Source organism: Anguilla rostrata, chromosome 19 (genome assembly GCF_018555375.3).
Source record: "Anguilla rostrata isolate EN2019 chromosome 19, ASM1855537v3, whole genome shotgun sequence".
NCBI classification, from domain to species: Eukaryota; Metazoa; Chordata; class Actinopteri; order Anguilliformes; family Anguillidae; genus Anguilla; species Anguilla rostrata.
The window spans coordinates 14,711,962-14,733,764 of record NC_057951.1 but is presented as its reverse complement, the minus strand read 5'-3'; the positions used below and the strand labels follow the sequence as shown (position 1 = coordinate 14,733,764).

Here is a 21,803-nt window from a genome sequence, read left to right as displayed (position 1 = left end):
GTGTGTCTGTGTGTGTGTGTGTGTGTGTGTGTGTGTGTGTGTGTTTGTGTCTCTGTGTCTGTGTGTGTGTGTCTGTGTGTGTGTGTGTCTCTGTGTTTGTGTGTCTCTGTGTCTGTGTGTGTGTGTGTGTGTGTCTCTGTGTGTTTGTGTCTTGTGTTGTGTGTGTTCTGTGGTCTTGTGTCTGGTGTTGTGTGTTGTGTGTGTCGTGTTCGTGTGTGCTGTGTGTGTGTGTGTCTCTGTGTTTGTGTGTCTCTGTGTCTGTGTGTGTGCCGCTGTGTCTGTGTGTGTGTGTGTGTGCGTGTGTCTGTGTCTGGTGCCAGAGAGAGACCTGGTGCCAAACCAACTCAGCCACTCAGAGAATGTCAGATGCCATTATACTTTATTTCCTCACCAAAATCCTGTGCTGTAAAAAATGTGTTTTTACACTCTGGTTTGCATCCCTGAGCCCAGAAGCAGAAAAAGACCAGCTCCTAAAACACAACCGCCACCAGGCTGTACGTCCAGAGCGCTACCCCAAAAGGGCAGGGAGGCTGTCCTCGAGGAGGCGGGAGCCCTGTACCTCCAGAGAGAGGGCGGGGGAGCGCCTGTACCCGTCCCGGGGCGGGGAGGCTGACCGTCCAGAGAGGGCAGGGGAGCGCCTGTACCGTCCCAGAAGAGGGGGAGCCTGTACCGTCCAGAGAGAGGGCAGGGGGAGCCTGTACCGTCCCAGAGAGAGGCAGGGACGCCTGTACCCGTCCCAGAGAGAGGGCAGGGGGAGCGCCTGTACCCGTCCCAGAGAGAGGGCAGGGGGAGCGCCTGTACCCGTCCCAGAGAGAGGGCAGGGGGAGCGCCTGTACCCGTCCCAGAGAGAGGGCAGGGGGAGCGCCTGTACCCGTCCCAGAGAGAGGGCAGGGGAGCGCCTGTACCGTCCAGGGAGGCAGGGGAGCGCCTGTACCCGTCCAGAGAGAGGGCAGGGGAGCGCCTGTACCGTCCCAGAGAGAGGGAGGGGCGCACGTCCAGGAGGGAGCGCCAGTAAGAGGGCAGGGGGAGCGCCTGTACCTCCGAGAGAGGGCAGGGGGAGGCTGACGTCCAGAAGAGGGAGGGTGCGATAGCCAGGTGACCAGGCGCCCCGCAGCAGTGCCCGTGTGTTTAAGGTGCGGGCAGCGCTGCGGCTCCAGCAGAGAGGCCACGCCCAGAAAAGGGCCGCGCCCAGGAAGGGGCCGTGCCCAGGAAAGGGCCGCGCCCAGGAAGGGGCCACGCCCTGCTTCCTGCCCGGTCTCTGACCCGTAGGGCAAGCGCCACTCTCTGAAGCACTCTGCATGCCCGTGGCAGTGGATCTGAGGTCAGTGTGCCCGTCCCCCAGACTCAACACCAACCCTTCAATGTATAATTCGATTAAGATCCAGGGCAAAATAAAAGTGCCCAAACCAGCAACAGTGTTGCCATAGAAATGGTACGTTTTCAGCTCAAGATTAGTAGAGAGGCCTCACCTCTGGAAAGCAGCCCACATTGCTGAATTGTCATGTGACAGGAAGTTGTACAGACCTGCTACCCTTCCCACTGAGCACATCTTTCATGCAGTCTTACAGTCAGAGATTGTGCATGTAGATATAGGATAACTAGACAGGGCTTGCTCTCTGTTCTGTACGCCTGTCCAGGAATGCAGTGATTTCTATCTTTGGGGCACTCTTAGGCCATTAGAGTTCGGGATACACCACAATTTAAGAAAGATTACATTTAAGGTTTTGTTTTTAACATTGAGGCAGTGACCGCAGGGTAGTGCTGTGCTACTCTGTGGACAGAGCTGCTGCAGACCCTGTGTGTGGAGAGTGTTCATTTCACTGAACCACATTCTGTTCCATTTATCAGAAAACTGGCATCTTCACTCGGGGAAAATGAGGAGAATGCCCCTGTGCTACAGAAGCTGCTCGACTGAGTAACCACTAAGGGAGGGGGAGAGAGAGAGTGCGTGTGTGTGTGCGTGTGTGTGTGCGTGTGTGTGTGTCTGTGTGTGTGTGTGTGTGTGTCTGTTGTGTGCGTGTGTGCGTGTGTGCGTGTGTGTCTGTGTGTGTCTGTGTGTGTCTGTGTCTGTGTCTGCGTGTGTGTGTGCGTGTGCGTGTGCGTGCGTGCGCGTGTGCGTGTGTGTAGTGAGCAGAACAGAAGGTGTAAGATGATCAGCTCCCTGCACTGAGACACACTTGAGTCTGTTACATCCTCTTAATGCCCCCCCCCCCCCCCCGGGCCCTCTGCACATTCAGCGTCTGGTCACTTTAATGAGCCGCGTGGCTGCATGTCCAGTCACTGCTCCCCAAAATATGACACAGCGCAGCTAGGATGACCTCTGACCCCATTTCCCACACTTAGTCATTTTGCCACAAGACTGCTGGAAATTCCTTCAGGAGGACTGGTCCATCCCCTATTATACCGGGAGGAATCTCACAGGAATTTCACTGTTTACCAGTAGTCCAGGGCCTGAGTGTGTGTGTGTGTGTGTGTGTGTGTGTGTGTGTGTGTGTGTGTGTGTGTGTGTGTGTGCGTGTGTGTGTGTGTGTTTGTGCGTGGTGTGCGTGTGTGTGTGTGTGTGTGTGCGTGTGTGGCGTGTGCGTGGGTGCGCGTGTGTGCGTGTGGTGTGGTGTGTGTGTGTGTGTGTGTGTGTGTGTGTGTGTGTGTGTGTGTGGGCTCCTTACGTTAGCATTGTGTGGAATTCCCTCTCCGCCTGCTTCCCTGAGTAATATTTTCTGTCAGTGGGAGTGTCGCATGCGTGTGTGTACGCAGGAGAAAGCTCTATTTGTCCCGAGGAAGCTGTCATGGTGCAGGAGTTGTTCCTGTGCTTTTTTGTGTTTTTATTATGTCCTCCTGTTCTGGCGCCAGACTGGATCTTTTTGTTTGTTTATTTCGCTGACTCGTTTTTCTGAGCCTGTTCCCAGTGTGGGGGCATCTGCACCAGTGAACAATCTAATGAGAAAACAGGACTCTGCCAAACTGTGCGTTCTGCTCGACCTGCTGTGTGTCTGCTGGCTGTTAACACTCAGAGTGCTGCTGACGTGTCCCGGGCAGAACGGAACATTAAACCATTATGATGTCATAATGGAGCGCCGGTGCACATGCAGAGTCACTGTGACATCACTGGCCTGCAGACAGCAGCCTGCTGCTGCTCTACCCATCGCAGCCCCTGAGCAACGTGCTTCCAATGAGACTCCTGAGTGGGGAGTTGTTCCGGGCCCTTCAGGTGAAACACAGGCGCCTCTGTGCCAGCAGCGATCGTAAAGAGACGTCAGCGGGGGGCATATTTCAGCTCGACGGCGTCTGCGTGTGTGGGAGGTCGCGCTGGGAGGCGCTGGTTACAGGCCCCACGGCGTCCCACCGTGACCGGGGTTCAGTGCTCCACGTTAAAATCCCCGTCTAGACATCCAAACACCCACCACGACCCCCCCGCCCCCCCTGACCTCACTACACCCTACACTCTGCACCCATAATGCACTGCTCTAGCCCAGTAAGGTAACACAACAGTGCGGCACACTCTGCAGATGTCAGTAACCATCACAAAGCAGATGGCGCCTATTTTTCTGTCAGCCAGACAGGAAGAGGATCAGCGTGTGTCTGATATCGTCTGAAATTCGAGTGAAGTGCCTGGTGTGAGGGCCCCTGTTCACATGTCCTGTGAGGAGGTTGCGCTGATCTTAGAGGGACCCCGTGTGTAACCCAGGAGTGAGTGTGACCTCATCAGCACTCTGGGCTGCCTTGGGGTTTTATGTTGACACAGTTCACTTTTTTTTATTGAGCGGCTTATGATCTAATACACTCTTCTGTCCTTAATTATACTTTTAAAGGACAAAATGTGAAGCTGACTCCCCAATAAACACACTTCAGTGCATGCATTATGCTGTAATCTCATATAGTGAGGCTGTGAGCTCTGTTACGATGAAGCAATCCCCTTCCGTGTGGCCTTCCATTAATGCCCAGCAGAGGGCAATAGAGCAACACCGTTCAGTTGGAAAGATAAAGATAAGTAATTATAAATATCTCCTCTCAGGTTGATGTTCAGCCTCTAAACAAGGAAAAAGTGCAGAGAGGTAGATCTCCATCACTGATAAACATTTCCCTCTCCTGAAACCAGTAGGAAAAGGCTTATTAAAAAAGGCACCAGTCTAGGTTGGGTTGGGATTTGACCTCACATATCTGCTTAAATGCAGCAGTAAAACTTGGCCTCTGAACCACAACTCAATTACAGCATCTCGTAATCGTACACAGTACCGAGACCAACGGTTTGAAAACTCAGGCAGTGAAAGCAGGTTATAAATACATAATCACCAGCTGGGTCTTGAACCCAGACCGCTCTGTTGTAGAACTGGTGCCTCTGTGGTGTGTGCCACCTCTTCTCCTCTGGTTTTGTCTCTGGCAAACTCTGCTTCGTACTGATGACAGGGAAATTGTGGTGGCGGTTTTGAAGCTAAAACCTGTCCTGGAAACAGGGCTTTAACCCCGGATTTACTGGCAGATCTTAATGTCTCCTGGTTTGGGACTAGTCCAGGCATCAGGTTAGTCCAGAAGAGCCACAGGCTTTCCTCTTTTTAGAAAACTGCGATATTTACACCTCTAATCTGTAAGGTCAGAAGACAGATGCAGTTTCAAATTAAAAATAAAAATAACGAAATTCCAGATTCCCAAATGCCAAACACCAGCTACCCTGCTCTTACTCATAAAAAGACTGAAGGGCTTATTTTCTAGCTGTAATGGTTATGATTGCCTGTTGTGCTGGTTTGGCAGCTGACTGTTCTGCTGCAGAGTTACTTTTTGTCCACTAGAGGGAGACACACTCCACACAATTTGAGAGCCTCAACAATTCTACCTCCTTTTCTTCATGTTTCTCTTGATCCTGATGATTGTGTTCAACAAAAAGAAGCAGTAGATATAAGTTATGAATTCTATCTGATTCCATCTTTCTAGACTGCAAATATCTGGTTGTTGAAAGCACAAGACTTTATAATAATGTTCACTGCCCAGTTTATTATTATTATTATTATTATTATTTTAATTATTTGCCTGTGATAAACCTATCCACATTGTCAATTAAGGCTTACATTCCTTTTGACTGGCTGATAATTGGATAATTGAATTGCATTTTTCTTAATGCTTGTGACACAAGAGCACTGGAGAGAATTTGTTTCTCATACTGAAGCTTCCAATCTGTAAAGCCTAGAGATAATTGGCTAGGAACCGGTGGGAATGTTTCTAAATGCAACCAGTCATAGAAACTCAAGGGATGATTTATTTGTTCACATGCGAAACAGCTGACATGCTTTTAACTGCTAATAGTCAAATCACCAAACTGCTTGTGTTTTTTCGCACTATAATGGGGATCAATGCACATTGCTGGTCTGGCGGCTGACTGTTCTGCTGCAGTGATATTTTTTGTCCAGTAGATGGAGACATAGACCACACATTTCTTCTACCTCCTTTTCTTGATGTTGCTCTTGATCTTAATCCTGGTGGTTGTTCAGACATTCCATCAGAAATGTTCTCAACAAGAAAATATAAAACTGCGTGCTGCAACAACTATAGTCTACAAGCAAACATAGACCCTCCCAACATGAGAAAAATATGTGAATTAAATATCTTGGCCAGTTTTTATTTATTTATTTATTTATTTATTTATTTATTTATTTATTTTGGTTGACAAAAGGAATATTAGAGATAAGTTAAGGATTCTATCTGATCTGCCCTCCTAGCCTAGGAATATCTGGTTGGTGAAAGCACAGGACTTTATAATAATGTCCTCTTCCCAGTTTTTTAATTATTATTTTTACTTTGCTTGTACTAAATGTATCTGTGTTGTGAGTTAAGGCGTACATTCCTTTTGATTGGCTGATAATTGGAAAAGGCTGTCTGAAGAATGTTTTTCTTAATGCTTGTGACACAAGAGCACTGGAGAGTTTCTCATACTGAAGCTTCCAATCTGTAAAGCCTAGAGATAATTGGCTAGGAACAGGTGGGAATGTTTCTGCTTTTCACTGCTAATTGACAAGTCACCAAACTGCTTGTGTTCTTTTGCACAATGCTAGTCTAGCATCAGACTGTCTTGGTGCAGTGGTATTTTTTGTCCAGTAGATGGAGACATACTCCACGCATTTTGAGCAGCTGAATGATTGTCTCCTTTTCTTGATGTTGCTCTTGATCTTGATCTTAAGAGCTGTTCAGTCATTCCACCAGAAATGTTCACAAGCTGCAACTATAGTCACCAAGCAAACACAAACCATCCCAACAGGAAGAAATATGTGCATTAAGAATCATGGCCAGTGTGTTTAACTAAAGGAACCACAGAGATATTTTATTTTAACCATAAAGATATTTTATCTTTCTAGCTTACAAAAATATAGTTTTTCAACACACAGGACTATCTATAATAGGGCCCACTGCCTGGTTTTGTTTTATTTATTTATTTATTTATTTATTTACTTATTTTTAACATATAAAGTTATCTCTGCTCTAAGTAAAGACTTTTGGTCTCTTTGATTGGCTGATAATTGGATAATTGGAAAAGGCTGGCTGGTCTGCATGCTGGAGGACGAGAAAGAATTCAGCACTCTCATCTTCAGTTTGTCTTTCTGCAGCTGCAAGGAGCAACTACAGGCAAGTTATAAAATATTGGTTACAAAATAATGGTTTTGCACAGTATTTGCACGGTTTAAAGCACATTGACTGAATTCGACTATGATCTCCTTCTAAGAATGTAGCAGCTTCATTACACAAGACAGAATCCCTGTGCATCTGGCATTAAGGCAGCGGTCTCCACCCCTGGTCCTGGAGAGCTACAGGGTCTGCTGGTTTTCAAAGTGACTCTGCATTTCATGAATCAATTAGAGCAGTTGATTACACAGTTAACTCTAGGGTGCTGATTTTAAGGTGAAAACCAAAACCAGGAGACCCTGTAGCTCTCCAGGACCAGGATTGGAGACCACTGTGTTAAGAGTTTGAAAATGAGCTTTCAGGCATTGATTGCTTATATGTTAAGAGTGAATTAGTGTATGGTGACAAATTATTTTGCTGAAGAACCTAAATTGGTCATATGATTTTTTAAAAACTTGTATTTAGAAATCACTTTCATCAGAGCTACAAATGTTTCAGAATTCTTAAAGATCTGTGTTCCCAATGTGCTCATATCTATGGCGCTGTCATGTAATTATTAGAAAGTGTATACTGTATTTACGGTACGATAAAATGAGTGAGCTGCAGCTGAACAGCTGAGAAATTGGGGAATGTTGGAAGTGTGTGACAAGGCCGTTTTCGTGTAAAATCGTTATGCAAGTGAACATTTCCCCACATGGAATGCAAATTTTTTTTCCCTCTCAGCAGTCCTGGATGTACTTCACTCATATAAAGAGCTTTCTAGCTGCGCAGCCCTGTGACAGTCTCTGTGTCCACAGCTGCGCATCCCTGTGACAGTCTCTGTGTCCACAGCTGCGCATCCCTGTGACAGTCTGTGTCCACAGCTGCGCATCCCTGTGACAGTCTGTGTGTCCACAGCTGCGCATCCCTGTGACAGTCTCTGTGTCCACAGCTGCGCATCCCTGTGACAGTCTGTGTGTCCACAGCTGCGCATCCCTGTGACAGTCTCTGTGTCCACAGCTGCGCATCCCTGTGACAGTCTCTGTGTCCACAGCTGCGCATCCCTGTGACAGTCTGTGTGTCCACAGCTGCGCATCCCTGTGACAGTCTCTGTGTCCACAGCTGCGCATCCCTGTGACAGTCTGTGTCCACAGCTGCGCATCCCTGTGACAGTCTCTGTGTCCACAGCTGCGCATCCCTGCTGAGGGTAACTCATTTGGCTTTCAAATCCTGAAGTATTTGATCTCACCTGGGCCTTACCTGTGCCTGAAGTATTTGATCTTACCTATGCTTGAAGTATTTGATCTTACCTGTACCTGAAGTATTTGATCTTACCTGTGCTTGAAGTATTTGATCTTACCTGTGCTTGAAGTATTTGATCTTACCTGTACCTGAAGTATTTGATCTTACCTATGCTTGAAGTATTTGATCTTACCTGTACCTGAAGTATTTGATCTTACCTGTGCTTGAAGTATTTGATCTTACCTGTGCTTGAAGTATTTGATCTTACCTGTACCTGAAGTATTTGATCTTACCTGTGCCTGAAGTATTTGATCTTACCTATGCTTGAAGTATTTGATCTTACCTGTACCTGAAGTATTTGATCTTACCTATGCTTGAAGTATTTGATCTTACCTGTGCCTGAAGTATTTGATCTTACCTGGGCCTGAAGTATTTGATCTTACCTGGGCCTTACCTTTGCCTTAGCAGCAGAAACTGAAGCCCCAAAGCTTAAATGAGCCTGTCAGAGTTTAACTTCTTCTCACAAAGGCAGCTTTCCAGTTGCAATTCATATAGCACTGCAAAAGTATGTAGTAAAGAAATGTAATGAAGTTCTCTTAACCTCAGAACTCCCTTCATAACCTAATTATTACTCAGATATGTTTGAGGCCAGCAGGGGTTGTAAGTTAGGCTATTAGAGGCGAAAGTGTCAGTATCAGTGTTGATTTTACACGGAACATTTTCCTTTGCGTGATATCCAGAGACAGACACAGGTGACTGATATCAAACAGCGGCAACTTCTGCCAGTGAGAGAGAGCGCGGCCGACTTGAGCTGCTAGCTAACAGAGCTGCTAACCTCACAGCAGCAGTGGCTGCTTATACCAGCACCTCCTGTCCTCCATCTTACCCCCTCATCTGTCAATCACAGACGCAAGTTCAGAGTTTAGTACCAAAATGGTGGACACATTTATTTAGATTTACAAAAGCATGACGGCAAGCAAACAGCTGTTGCCATTGTCACAAACAGTGGAATGTAAATAAACTGTGTTCATAGAATGGTAAATGTACATTTTGACAAAAAAGAAAACTTACAATTATACCTCCTTGACCAGTGAACATTGTGAGGCACATATATTTTAATAATATTGATTAGCGTACATGTAAACAATGTTTGAGTAACACATTCATTTTGACTGGTTAGGGCTTGACCATTGGCTATTGACACCAGGTGGAATCTGGGAGCCCGGAGCACCAATGAGAGTGCGGGTGCGTTCCACAGTGCTGATGTGAGGGGGCGGAGCTCCGCAGTGTTGATGTGAAGTGGGTGGAGCCCCGTGGTTCTGACAGTAAACCATTAAAGCAACAAGTACTTGCAGACAGAGACGCAGAGGCTGCACAGGCTCATGTGAACAGTGTCCAAAGCTGTTATTCCAACCATATAAAAAAATGTAAGGTACCAGGCTGCGTATGTATGTGCTTCCTGATAGGAGGAAAGCCGCAGCAAAAACACAAAAAAAAGTAATCTCCACGTCCAGCTGGACCAAGTACCCTGCAGCTCTGAAGACGGTCCATTTCACAGAGGAGCCAACCCGAATAAAGCCTCCCGTGAGTATTAGCCCCTCCCACCTGTCCATCCTCTTCTGTACCATTGGTAAATGTTTAAAGTTATGTGACCTCCAGGGTAGCATTTGATTGGCTGGGACCTTTCCTCCTGGGAAATGGCAGGGGTGCGGTTTTGGGGTGCGGACCGCCCCGCCTCAGTCCCCCACGTCGCTGTCCTGGTCCCCGATGACCCACAGGAAGTGGAAGCTGAGTGCCAGGAGGGCGGTGCCCAGCAGGTCCCCCAGCGCCGTCAGGTACGGGATGGAGAAACTGTCCGGATCTTTCCCACTGCGCCACATGGAGTGCACCATCCAGTCTGCTATGGAGAGCAGGGTCAGCACCTGAGACACACACACACACACACACACACACTGCATTACACTACACACCTGAGACACAAGCAGATTACACTATACACCTACACACCTGAGACACACGCACACACACACACTGCATTACACTACACACCTGAGACACAAGCAGATTACACTATACACCTACACACCTGAGAGACACACACACACACACACACTGCATTACACTACACACCTGAGACACAAGCAGATTACACTATACACCTACACACCTGAGACACACACACACACTGCATTACACTACACACCTGAGACACAAGCAGATTACACTATACACCTACACACCTGAGACACACACACACACTGCATTACACTACACACCTGAGACACGAGCAGATTACACTATACACCTACACACCTGAGACACACACACACTGCATTCCACTACACACCTGAGCACACAGTTACCTATAACCACACACCTGAGACACACACACACACACTGCATTACACTACACACCTGAGACACAAGCAGATTACACTATACACCTACACACCTGAGAGACACACACACACACACGCACACACACACACTGCATTACACTACACACCTGAGACACAAGCAGATTATACACCTACACACCTGAGACACACACACACACACACTGCATTACACTACACACCTGAGACACAAGCAGATTACACTATACACCTACACACCTGAGACACACACACACACACACACTGCATTACACTACACACCTGAGACACAAGCAGATTACATTATACACCTACACACCTGAGAGACACGCGCACACACACACACTGCATTACACTACACACCTGAGACACAAGCAGATTATACACCTACACACCTGAGAGACACACGCACACACACACACTGCATTACACTACACACCTGAGACACAAGCAGATTACACTATACACCTACACACCTGAGAGACACGCGCACACACACACACTGCATTACACTACACACCTGAGACACAAGCAGATTATACACCTACACACCTGAGACACACACACACACACACTGCATTACACTATACACATGCACACCTGAGAGACAAGCACACATTACACTATACACCTACACACCTGAGACACACACACACACACTGTATTACACTATACACCTGAGAGACAAACTGAAAGATGATAAAATAAAAGCCCTGTGAATAATAACGTATCTGGCGGAGTGGGGCTGAGGAAGTGGCGGCTCTGGCGGTGTTCTGCACTTCCTGTCTCACCTGCAGCAGCGCGGCCGCCAGGTAAACCGCCATGAAGATGGGCGTGAGCGTGGTGTGGCCACTCTTCATAAGGTGGATGGTGTACAGGAAGATCAGGTGACCCGGGATGACCAATAGGAGCAGCACCTGGGCTGAACGGTGATTGGCTCCTGGGCGAGGGGCATTTAATCACTAATCAGTAGCAGATATTACAGGACAAGTCACATGGTTTACTTTCACATGAACATTTGGGAATAAGGTGAGGCTGAGCTACTGAACTGCTACTGCTGATCCATGCTATGTACACTGCTTCTCACCTTTTTATTGTTTAAATGTGCCTATCTTTTCTTGCACCTGTCCCCAACAAACAGTTACATATATCAAAACTTTTAAAATGTAATTTATGAACTAAGCAAACTTTGGGACACATTTATCGCGTCTTTATAGATTAATCTTGGCATGCCAAAGTTTCTTTCATTCGTGTGTGTATTCTTCTGGTAGCTGCACCCAGAGGATATGCATATCAGATAGGAGGCACTCCCTTTGCTGATAACCACAGTCTCTCCCATGCAGCTCGTAAATGAACCTGCTGGAAAAGCCATAAAGGACAGACTCACTTCACATGTGTGCTTATGAGCTCAGTATCTAGCTGTACTGTAATGAGACTGTTAGTGCTGCCCTTTCTTTAGAAAAGCGCTCCTGGACTTGCACACATTTAACCTTGTTTTCAGAGGGTTTGTGGCGAAGCCCCACAGATGCCGCTCATTTGATCCAGGAGTAACAAACACTCTCCCTATAGCCCAATAACCCTCCCCCCTCTCACTGGCTCTCCCCCCCCCTGGCTGGCTCTCCCCTTCACATAGCAGAGTACAGCTATCCTGTTACAGGGACAGGCCTCAAATGTATTTTCCATGGCTGTGAAACTCAGATTTTTTGTTATTTTATTCTTGTTTTAATTTTTCCAGGCATTTGGCCAGAAGGGAGGATTGTGAGACAGTTGTACACTGAAAGTATTCACCTCTGATTATTCAGCTCTGTCTTTAGGGAAACCCCAGTTAAAGCTGTACAGGTGTGCAGGAGTCACAGCTAGCTGTAGCAGTTAAAGCTGTACAGGTGTGCAGCAGTCACAGTTAGCTGTAGCAGTTAAAGCTGTACAGGTGTGCAGCAGTCACAGTTAGCTGTAGCAGTTAAAGCTGTACAGGTGTGCAGGAGTCACAGTTAGCTGTAGCAGTTAAAGCTGCACAGGTGTGCAGGAGTCACAGTTACCTGCAGCAGTTAAAGCTGTACAGGTGTGCAGGAGTCACAGTTAGCTGTAGCAGTTAAAGCTGCACAGGTGTGCAGGAGTCACAGCTAGCTGTAGCAGTTAAAGCTGTACAGGTGTGCAGGAGTCACAGCTAGCTGTAGCAGTTAAAGCTGCACAGGTGTGCAGGAGTCACAGTTACCTGCAGCAGTTAAAGCTGTACAGGTGTGCAGCAGTCACAGTTACCTGTAGCAGTTAAAGCTGTACAGGTGTGCAGGAGTCACAGTTAGCTGTAGCAGTTAAAGCTGTACAGGTGTGCAGGAGTCACAGTTAGCTGTAGCAGTTAAAGCTGTACAGGTGTGCAGGAGTCACAGTTACCTGTAGCAGTTAAAGCTGTACAGGTGTGCAGGAGTCACAGTTACCTGTAGCAGTTAAAGCTGTACAGGTGTGCAGGAGTCACAGTTACCTGTAGCAGTTAAAGCTGTACAGGTGTGCAGGAGTCACAGTTACCTGCAGCAGTTAAAGCTGTACAGGTGTGCAGGAGTCACAGTTACCTGTAGCAGTTAAAGCTGCACAGGTGTGCAGCAGTCACAGTTAGCTGTAGCAGTTAAAGCTGTACAGGTGTGCAGGAGTCACAGTTACCTGTGCCACAGAAGGTGCGGCAGGGGTAGTAGCAGCCCTTGGCCTCCTCGGGGATCTCTCCAGGTGCGCTGTGGAAGTGCAGGTGTGTGGAGATGCGGCTGGCCTGGATGGCCACCAGGTTTCCTCCGATACCTGAGCAGAGACAGGGAGATGGAGGAAGTCCACTTCAAACAACACATCTGCGCTCTTACCACCCGTAAGTCTCTGTCGCGCGAGTTTCCTTTTCTCGGTTCGTCATCCGATTGGCTGTTTCCATCTCCGGTTACTCTGTCTGAAAAAGCCGCCATTTGCCTCTTACCCGTGGAGACTACCTCCTCGAACTCGTGCTTGGTATATTATGTATAGTGATTGCTTTGTTTGACTTTGCGTATGTGACCCTATCTTTGTTTGATTCCCATCTAGCCCTACTGGTTTTTTGTTTGGCGATTCGATCTTGTGTTTAACCCTATAGCTCCTGTTTTTGCCTCAGCCCTTCTAGTTTGTTTGCCCTCTGATTTTGTATGTTTGACCGTTCGCTTGTTGTATTCGATTCTGATTCTCGCCCAGCCCCTCTGCTTTGTTTTCGGGTCCTGAGGCTGAGCGCCTCGCTGTGCCTGCAGGCCCTGCTCACCGTTGATGACGGGGGTGTAGACCACGATGCCCGCCAGGTTCGGGTCCGACACCGTCTTGTCCAGGATGAGGCCTCCGATGCTGGAGGAGCAGAGAAAACCGTTTATTTCCCCCCGTTTTACAAAGCATAGCGAGTGGCGCGGGCGTGACGTGACTGCAGATGTGATTGGGTGCAGCAGTCCCAGGGGCGGGGCTGCAGATGTGATTGGGCGCAGCGGTCCTGGGGGCGGGGCTGTAGCCGCAGCCCTGGGGGCGGGGCTAACCTGCTGATGACCATGGCGGTGATGACGGGCTCCCAGCCGGAGTACAGCAGTGTGCGGCTGGCCGGGTGTTTGGAGGAGATGACGATGCAGACGGGCGTGAGGGACAGGAAGAGGGCGCAGACCAGAGAGGAGACGTACGGGTGGGAGTCTGAGGGGAGAGGCGCTCCGTCACCAAATCTCTCCTTCATTACACTCTGAGATCAGTCCGCCCGCCCCGCCCATGCGTCTGCCTCTCATTCCACATCTGTCTTTATGTTCTATTCAGATAGTGCCACATCTGCTTTTCTCACTTCTACTCACCTCTCATTTCCTGCTTCGCACACACACACACACGCGCGCGCGCGCACACACAAGCACAGACACACACACTCACGCACACACTAGCATAACTCTTCCAGAGTAAGTGAGAATGACTCCTGCTGAGAAACAGTGATAATCTTATTCAAACAGTGCATATCGTTCCACACAGAACCAGGCTGAAGCTCCACAGGATGTGTAATTTAGCACAAACCAAAGCAGGAATTGGAGCAAGAGAGAAAGGCTAATGATTCACCCAGGCTGTGGTGCTGCAGAAGAGATTCATCCCTCTCTCCCACCCCCCACCCCCCTCTCCTCTCCCCGCCCCCCCCCTCTTACCCAGGCAGACGTACAGGCCCTGGCTGATCCAGGCCAGGATGGCCAGCGTGATCAGGTCTCCGAAGCTGGCAGCGATGGGCGTGGCCACGTTGTCAGGGTTGATGCCCGTCTTCTTGGAGCCGACGATCACGCCCACCATGATGATGCCTGCCGCCAGACAGGAAGTACAGCAGGAGGTCAGACTCGATCACTTCCTGGGGTCATTTCAGACAGGCAGAAATGTGCTTGCGCCATGCGAGCGGCTATGTGATGCAGCACGGAATGTCCCGGCACGCAAAGAGGAGAGGTCAGAGGTCAGAGGTCAAAATGACATGCCATACTGGGCTCACGCTAAGGCCACAGGACAGGACACAGAAGAGAGTCCCCACACACCGCCAGCACACGCCGCAGTGTGTCCTTGTGGGCGTAGAGCTGATACAGGCGTGTGAATGCAGTGTGTCCTTGTGTGTGTAGAGCTGACACAGGCGTGTGAATGCAGTGTGTCCTTGTGTAGAGCTGATACAGGCGTGTGAATGCAGTGTGTCCTTGTGAGCGTAGAGCTGACACAGGCGTGTGAATGCAGCGTGCTGCTAGCAGTGTCACAGCCGTTAGTGTCGATAGAGAGCAGCTGCTGATCCAGCATTCCACGAATGCGCTGTGTGTGTGTGCGTGTGTGCGTGCGTGTGTGTGCGTGCTTGTGTGTGTGTGTGCGTGTGTGTGTGTGTGTGTGTGCGCGTGTGTGTGTATAGTGTGTGTGTGTGAGAGAGTGTGCGTGCGTGCTTGTGTGTGCGTGCGTGTGTGTGTGTGTGCGTGTGTGTGTGTGCGTGTGTGTGTGTGCGTGCGTGTGTGTGTGTGTGTGTGTGTGTGTGTGTGCGTGTGTGTGTGTGCGTGCTTGTGTGTGTGTGTGTGTGTGTGAGAGTGTGCGTGCTTGTGTGTGTATAGTGCGTGTGTGTGAGAGAGTGTGCGTGCGTGTGTATAGTGTATGTGTGTAGGGTGTGTGTGTGTATTGTGTGTAGAGTGTGTATATAGTGGGTAGTGTGTATGTACTGTGTAAAGTGTATATAGGGTGTGTGTGGTGTATGTGTATATAGAGCATGTGGGTGAGGGCTCTACCCTGCGTGTGTGAGTGTGTGTGTGTTTGTGGTGTGTGTCCCTACCCTGCATGTGTGTGTGTGTGTGTGTGTGTTTGTGGTGTGTGTCCCTACCCTGCATGTGTGTGTGTGTGTGTGTGTGAGTGTGTGTGTTTGTGGTGTGTGTCCCTACCCTGCATGTGTGTGTGTGAGTGTGTGTGTTTGTGGTGTGTGTCCCTACCCTGCAGCAGGGAGGCGATGAAGGCTGTGGCCACGCTGCTGGAGCAGAGCAGCACCGCATGGCTCATCTGGAACTTTCCCTCCGGGATCCAGCCCAGCACCACGGCCGCCACGGCCGCCAGGAACCCCACCACCGTGGCCTGCACCTGGAGTCACCCGCAGAGAGAGGCCCGGTCACTGGGGTCCCCCCGTCACTGCCTACAAAACCTGGGGTCCCCCCGGTCACTGCCTGCACTCATTAAAGCCCATTCCACTGCTGAAGGGATTCTAACAACGGATGCTAACAGCGGATGCTAATAGTAGATGCTAACAGCGGATGCTAATAGTAGATGCTAACAGCACACGCTAATAGTGGATGGTAACAGCAGATGCTAATGGCGGATGCTAACAGCAGATGCTAATAGTGGATGCTAACAGCAGACGCTAATGGCGGATGCTAACAGCAGATGCTAACAGCACACCATGTGCAGTAAGAGGCTCACACGGGGCCGAGTGACGGAGGGGGGCGGGGCCTTACCTGCTTCAGCGCCAGGTTCCCAATGATCAAGTTCCACTTCTCAATGGGAGAGTCCATCTTGCCCACGTTGACCTGAGGCAGGGAAGGAGATCAGCAGGTTCTGAGAGTCCGTCATGCTAAAAGAATGCTAGCCCCTGACCACACTACCACCCATAATGCCTTGCCCTGTGGGGTGACCAGCCACGGACGGCACTGGCACAGTCAGGACTGCGAGGGCTTAACAGGGTGAGCCACCCAGCTGCCCCAGGACAGGGTGTGTGAGGGGAGGGGGAGCTCAGTAGCCGTGGGAACAGTGAGGGAATTCTCTCTTCCTCTCCCACTCTATCACCACAGCACTGGAGAGAGGGAGGGCTAGACAGACAAAGAGACGGGGAGAGAGGGAGGGGCAGACAGAAAGAAAGAGTTAGGGGCAGACAAAATGAGGGGAAGAGAGAGGGGAGAGAAAGAGAGAGAAAAGGAGAGCGGGGGGGAGAGAGAGGGAGACAGGGAGGGGAGTGGGAGAGGGGGAAAAGGAGAGGGAGAGGCAGTTGGAGAGCAGTGTGTAATGGACAGTGTTATTGCTAACGCAAGGCTGCTTCTTTTCTTCACAGTTTTCTGAGACGTTTCACAGCAGGAAGTGAACACACGATGCCACAGAGCTGAAGAAAACAGCCCCCCCCTCCTCCTGGCCCCCCTCCTGCTGCCCTCCCCCTTAGTGAAGGAGGTCAGTCCCTCCAACACAAAGAGAGTTTTTCTGAAACGCTCGGTTGATGGGAGAGGCGCGGCGCCAGAGGAACCAGCGCAGACGGCGACATTCCACGAGCTCCGCTACGAGCTCACGATCAGAGCCAGGAATCCCAGCCCGTACCCAGAGGCACAGCACACTGAGGCACAGCGCAGGCTAACGCGGTAGAGGGCGCAGAGCCGCGTAGCGCCAGAGGGCACAGCACACTGAGGGCACAGCGCAGGCTAACCGACGCAGCCTGTACCCAGAGGGCACAGCACACTGAGGGCACAGCGCAGGCTAACCGAACGCAGCCCATACCCAGAGGGCACAGCACACTGAGGGCACAGCGCAGGCTAACCGAACGCAGCCCGTACCCAGAGGGCACAGCACACTGAGGGCACAGCGCAGGCTAACCGAACGCAGCCTGTACCCAGAGGGCACAGCACACTGAGGGCACAGCGCAGGCTAACCGAACGCAGCCCGTACCCAGAGGGCACAGCACACTGAGGGCACAGCGCAGGCTAACCGAACGCAGCCTGTACCCAGAGGGCACAGCACACTGAGGGCACAGCGCAGGCTAACCGAACGCAGCCCATACCCAGAGGGCACAGCCCACTGAGGGCACAGCGCAGGCTAACCGAACGCAGCCCATACCCAGAGGGCACAGCACACTGAGGGCACAGCGCAGGCTAACCGAACGCAGCCGCATACCCAGAGAGGCACAGCACACTGAGGGCACAGCGCAGGCTAACCGAACGCAGCCCTTACCCAGAGGGCACAGCACACTGAGGGCACAGCGCAGGCTAACCGAACGCAGCCCGTACCCAGAGGGCACAGCCCACTGAGGGCACAGCGCAGGCTAACCGAACGCAGCCCGTACCCAGAGGGCACAGCACACTGAGGGCACAGCGCAGGCTAACCGAACGCAGCCCGTACCCAGAGGGCACAGCCCACTGAGGGCACAGCGCAGGCTAACGGAACGCAGCCCATACCCAGAGGGCACAGCACACTGAGGGCACAGCGCAGGCTAACGGAACGCAGCCTGTACCCAGAGGGCACAGCACACTGAGGGCACAGCGCAGGCTAACCGACAGCGTACCAGAGGCAGCCATGAGCAGCGCAGCTAGACGCAGCACAGGGCGCACAGCAGCAGGCCGAAGCACGCACACATCACAGGGAATCCTTTACAAACGGGGACAGCCTGAAAACAGGACATCGCACTGATGTCATCGGATCAAAATTTCCCTGTTGAGCCCTGGAACCTGTCCACATTACCTGGCGTGTGGGTGCCTGAGGACATGATCTGTGAGGACTTGCCTCATGTCTTGGCATGAAGAAATTCTGCCGTAACCAAAAGTGGAGGATGGATTATAACAGAGCTGAGCCAGCCCAGAGCTGACTCATTCTGTGGAAAATCAAGTCTGGGTGAGAAAGTTCCCCCAAGTACTACATTACCCATCAGCCCACTGTGGTTTCCAATCACAGCATGCCTTCATTATCCTCTTACGCAAATGCTGACTTCAGGCTACGAATGTGTGTGTTTGTGTGTCTGTACATGTGCTTGTGTGAGTGTGTGTGTGTTTGTGTGTCTGTACATGTGCTTGTGTGCGTGTGTGTCTGTCCATGTGTGTCTGTGTGTATGTGTGCGCGTGTGTGTTTGTGCGTGTGTATATGTCCGTGTGTGTATGTGAGTGTGCGTGTGTGTGTGTGTATATGTCCATGTGCGTATGTGTGTGTGTGTGAGTGTGCGTGAGTGTGTGTGTGAGTGTCTGTGTGTGTGTGAGAGTGTGTGTGTGTGTGTGTGTGTGTGTGTCTGTGTGTATGTGTGCGTGTTTGTGCGTGTGTATATGTCCGTGTGTGTGCGTGTGTATATGTCCGTGTGTGTATGTGAGTGTGCGTGTGCGTGCGTGTGTCTGTGTGAGTGTGCGTGAGTGTGTGAGTGTCTGTGTGTGTGTGAGTGTCTGTGTGTGTGTGTGTGAGAGTGTGTGTGAGTGTCTGTGTGTGTGTGTGTCTGTGTGTGTGTGTGTGAGAGTGTGTGTGTGTATGTGTGTGTCTCTGTGTGTGTGAGTGTCTGTGTGTGTGTGTGTGTGTGTGTGTGTGTGTGTGTGTGTGCGTGAGTGTGTTACCCAGCCATTTCAGCAGGTTGTGCTAAGTGAGTCCCGCAGACACGCAGACTCCAGCAGTTACATAACCCCCCTGTGCTAAGAGCGAAGAGCACCCTGTTACTCTTTCCTCACTCCTGGCAGGGGGGGTGGGGCAGAGAGGGAAGGGGGGGCATGGGGGGGGCTGACATTGGGTAGCACCACATGTGAGTGTGGCCTGCTGTTTGCTGTGGAGAGTGAGCATTGTTAATGTGTGTGTTCTTACCGCAGTGGACAGTCGGGAAGCCAGGGTCATCTCCAGATTCCCCTTCAGACCCAGAAGAGCCGGCACCAGGATGAAGATCTCTGTGATGTTCTTAAAGGCTTCCCAGTGCTGCCAGAATAACACACACACAGGGCATGAGCACCACACTACAGCCACAGAAAGGTAAACATCTTCAGCTGAGTTGTGAGACGAGTGCCAGATGCAGCCCAGCATGAGCACCTTCACATATATGCCCCTGCCTGTAACTGACCAGCAAGGTAATCCCTTTCTCTCCTTTTGTTAATAGGGCAACTGTAGTCTGCTAGTGACCACACCCCCTCTGCCCATCCCTCATGCGTGACCACGCCCCCCCGTCTCTCACCTGCACCACGTCCAGCACCATGCCGGCTGAAACCGTGCCGAAGCCGGCCAATAGGAAGGGCAGGAGGATCTGCAGCGCCATCGCCAGGGGCGACTCCTTGGGCATCCTGCGGGCGGCCGAGCCTTGCTCCTCGTCTTCCTCCAGGAGCCCCTCCCCCACACCCCCCTCCTCCTCCTCCTCCTCTTCGTCGTCGTCCCCGGAGAGCAGGGTCTCTGTCAGCAGGGCCTCGGTCTCCGCGTAGCGACAGTCGCCGTTGTCGGCCAGGCTGACGGACGCGCGGGCGCCGCAGCGGTCCGAGTGCCGCCGGCTCTCCAGGTGGGGCGGCTCGGCGCGGAACCCGTTCTGGTGGGCGTCGGCCTTGCCCCCGAGGTCCCCCAGCGCCAGCCGCTCGTCCTGGAGCTTGCTGTAGCCCGAGGGCACCATGGTCTGCAGGAGGGAGGTGACACGGCCGGACTGCAGGGGCTTCAGCGACAGGCTTCTGCTGCTCATGTGCGCCACCAGGCTAGTGCCCAGAGAGTTCACAATGGCGCCCCCTATGGAGTGGACGCTCATACTGCAGGACGTAGCCCAGCGCTCTCATCTCCTGACCCACACCGGGCCTGAGGGAGAGGGGACCAGCATGGTACGGCCCGGGCCAGAATATCAGACTAGTCCTGCCGCTCGTGTGATCCGGTACCAGCCTCCCAGAACAGCAGGGACCTGAAAGAGGAACACAGATCGTTAGCATACTGGCGGTCCTGCCAGCAGGTGCAAACACACTCGTGCGCACGCATAAACACACACACACACAAACGCACACAAACTCACACGCGGCATTGACCTTCCTGTCATCCATAAAACCAAATATTTTGTGCCAATATGTTCTCTCTTCATATTTGCACTGAGTGACGTCAAACCACCGTGTGACAGCGCCTAACCGGAGGAGGAGCTCGTGGTGGTGACGTGTTGGGGGCGGAGGTAATCGTAATTTAATAAACAGTTAACCCCGCAAAATCAAAAAGTCTACGGCACTCCTTACAACCTCCGTTGAACTTTGAGGGAGATGACGAAAGGAATGGTGCCAAAATTAGAGAACACAGAACAGACGACACAAAGAACATTTAGTACCGAGGCGAATTTATTGAGCAATCTGAGTACATTAGACAAGCTAACGTAGCTTTACTGGGATATTATCAAAATTACCTTATGAAAACAAACTCCAGGCCAGCTGACCAGCTCATCGGATGCTTCATAGATTAAATGACTTAACTTCCTGACCAGCGTTCATGCAGATTACTCATAACGGTTTCACTGTAGCTAATAAGGAAATAGCTACCACATCACTACAGTATGAACACCAGGCGTAAAGGAGCTGAATCTCAGCATCGTCTGCGACAAACTGCTTGGTAGCTACCGCCGCGTTAGCAATTACATGTTTAATGGCGAGCTGGCTAGCCAGCGACATGGATTCACAATAATTACGCGAGCTAGACAACCTAGGTGAGAAAGTCACATTTGCAAGAATTCCACAGGAAAATTGTGTATATCTTCTCCCGCAATGTTCCCCATTAAATAAAAAATCACATACAACTATCTAGCTACGATTGAAATCCTATCATCACCCAACGAATAATAAGTGAAGGCTACAACTTAAAAAGAAAACGAAATTTCTTACCGAGATGAAGCTTGAGCACCACGCAACCTTTGTTTCGACTGTAAAAAAAAATGCTGTACGTAAAGACTTGGCGATTTAGTTCTCGGTTACCATTTCCTCAATTTATGCAGTATTGGTTGCTTTCGGTGCGATGCCGGACTGTTCCGTTCTTGACAGCCTGTCGCGACAGACTACAGGACTGCCACACGAATACAGAATGCCAGGCCGCTATCGCGCGTGCGCAAGGAACGGTACCGTTGCCTGATGCGGGCCGCGGGACGGGTGGTTTGCAGGATTTTGTAGGAGTGGAATTTAGAAAAGAGGGTGGGACCAAGATGCACTCCGCTGTCCGGGTAGGATTTTTCAAGTTCGTATGCAACCAGAAGAAAGTTAATTACTGTCAGTTTACACAGAACTATTTGATAACAGTCCTAATAAGTGGACCTTAAATCCCACGCATAATGTACTCGTTCTCTCATTCTCTCAACTGGTAAAAATACAAAATAATGACGTGTTGTAATTAAAGGTTATTTGGTCTCGGCTATTTTAAACTGTGAGCTATGTCGCG

At 50.5% G+C, this 21,803-nt stretch overlaps 1 protein-coding gene and 1 long non-coding RNA gene across 4 annotated transcripts; one reads left to right on the top strand and one right to left on the bottom strand.

Annotated features, from left to right (window-relative positions):
• Positions 1-8,748: 8,748 nt before the first annotated feature.
• Positions 8,749-21,527, bottom strand: slc41a2b (solute carrier family 41 member 2b). Of its 3 annotated transcripts, XM_064319096.1 has the most exons (12): positions 21,257-21,527; positions 19,603-20,301; positions 19,242-19,349; positions 16,169-16,240; positions 15,653-15,797; positions 14,363-14,509; positions 13,727-13,874; positions 13,465-13,544; positions 12,855-12,986; positions 10,880-11,142; positions 10,803-10,841; positions 10,213-10,678 (listed from the first exon to the last, which is right to left on the bottom strand). In XM_064319096.1, exons 2-11 carry the CDS (start codon positions 20,152-20,154, stop codon positions 10,821-10,823), a joined length of 1,668 nt encoding a protein of 555 aa, XP_064175166.1. In that variant the 5' UTR covers positions 20,155-20,301; positions 21,257-21,527; the 3' UTR covers positions 10,213-10,678; positions 10,803-10,820. The 3 variants fall into 3 exon arrangements, with proteins under 3 accessions (XP_064175164.1, XP_064175166.1, XP_064175165.1); XM_064319094.1 differs by lacking the exons at positions 10,213-10,678; positions 10,803-10,841 and adding an exon at positions 8,749-9,749 and having other exon boundaries at positions 10,994-11,142; positions 21,257-21,522; XM_064319095.1 differs by having other exon boundaries at positions 10,213-10,841.
• Positions 14,405-19,364, top strand: LOC135245816 (uncharacterized). The gene is made up of 3 exons (XR_010327409.1): positions 14,405-14,538; positions 16,759-16,871; positions 19,247-19,364. It is a non-coding gene; the product is annotated as an uncharacterized LOC135245816 (long non-coding RNA).
• Positions 21,528-21,803: the final 276 nt, after the last annotated feature.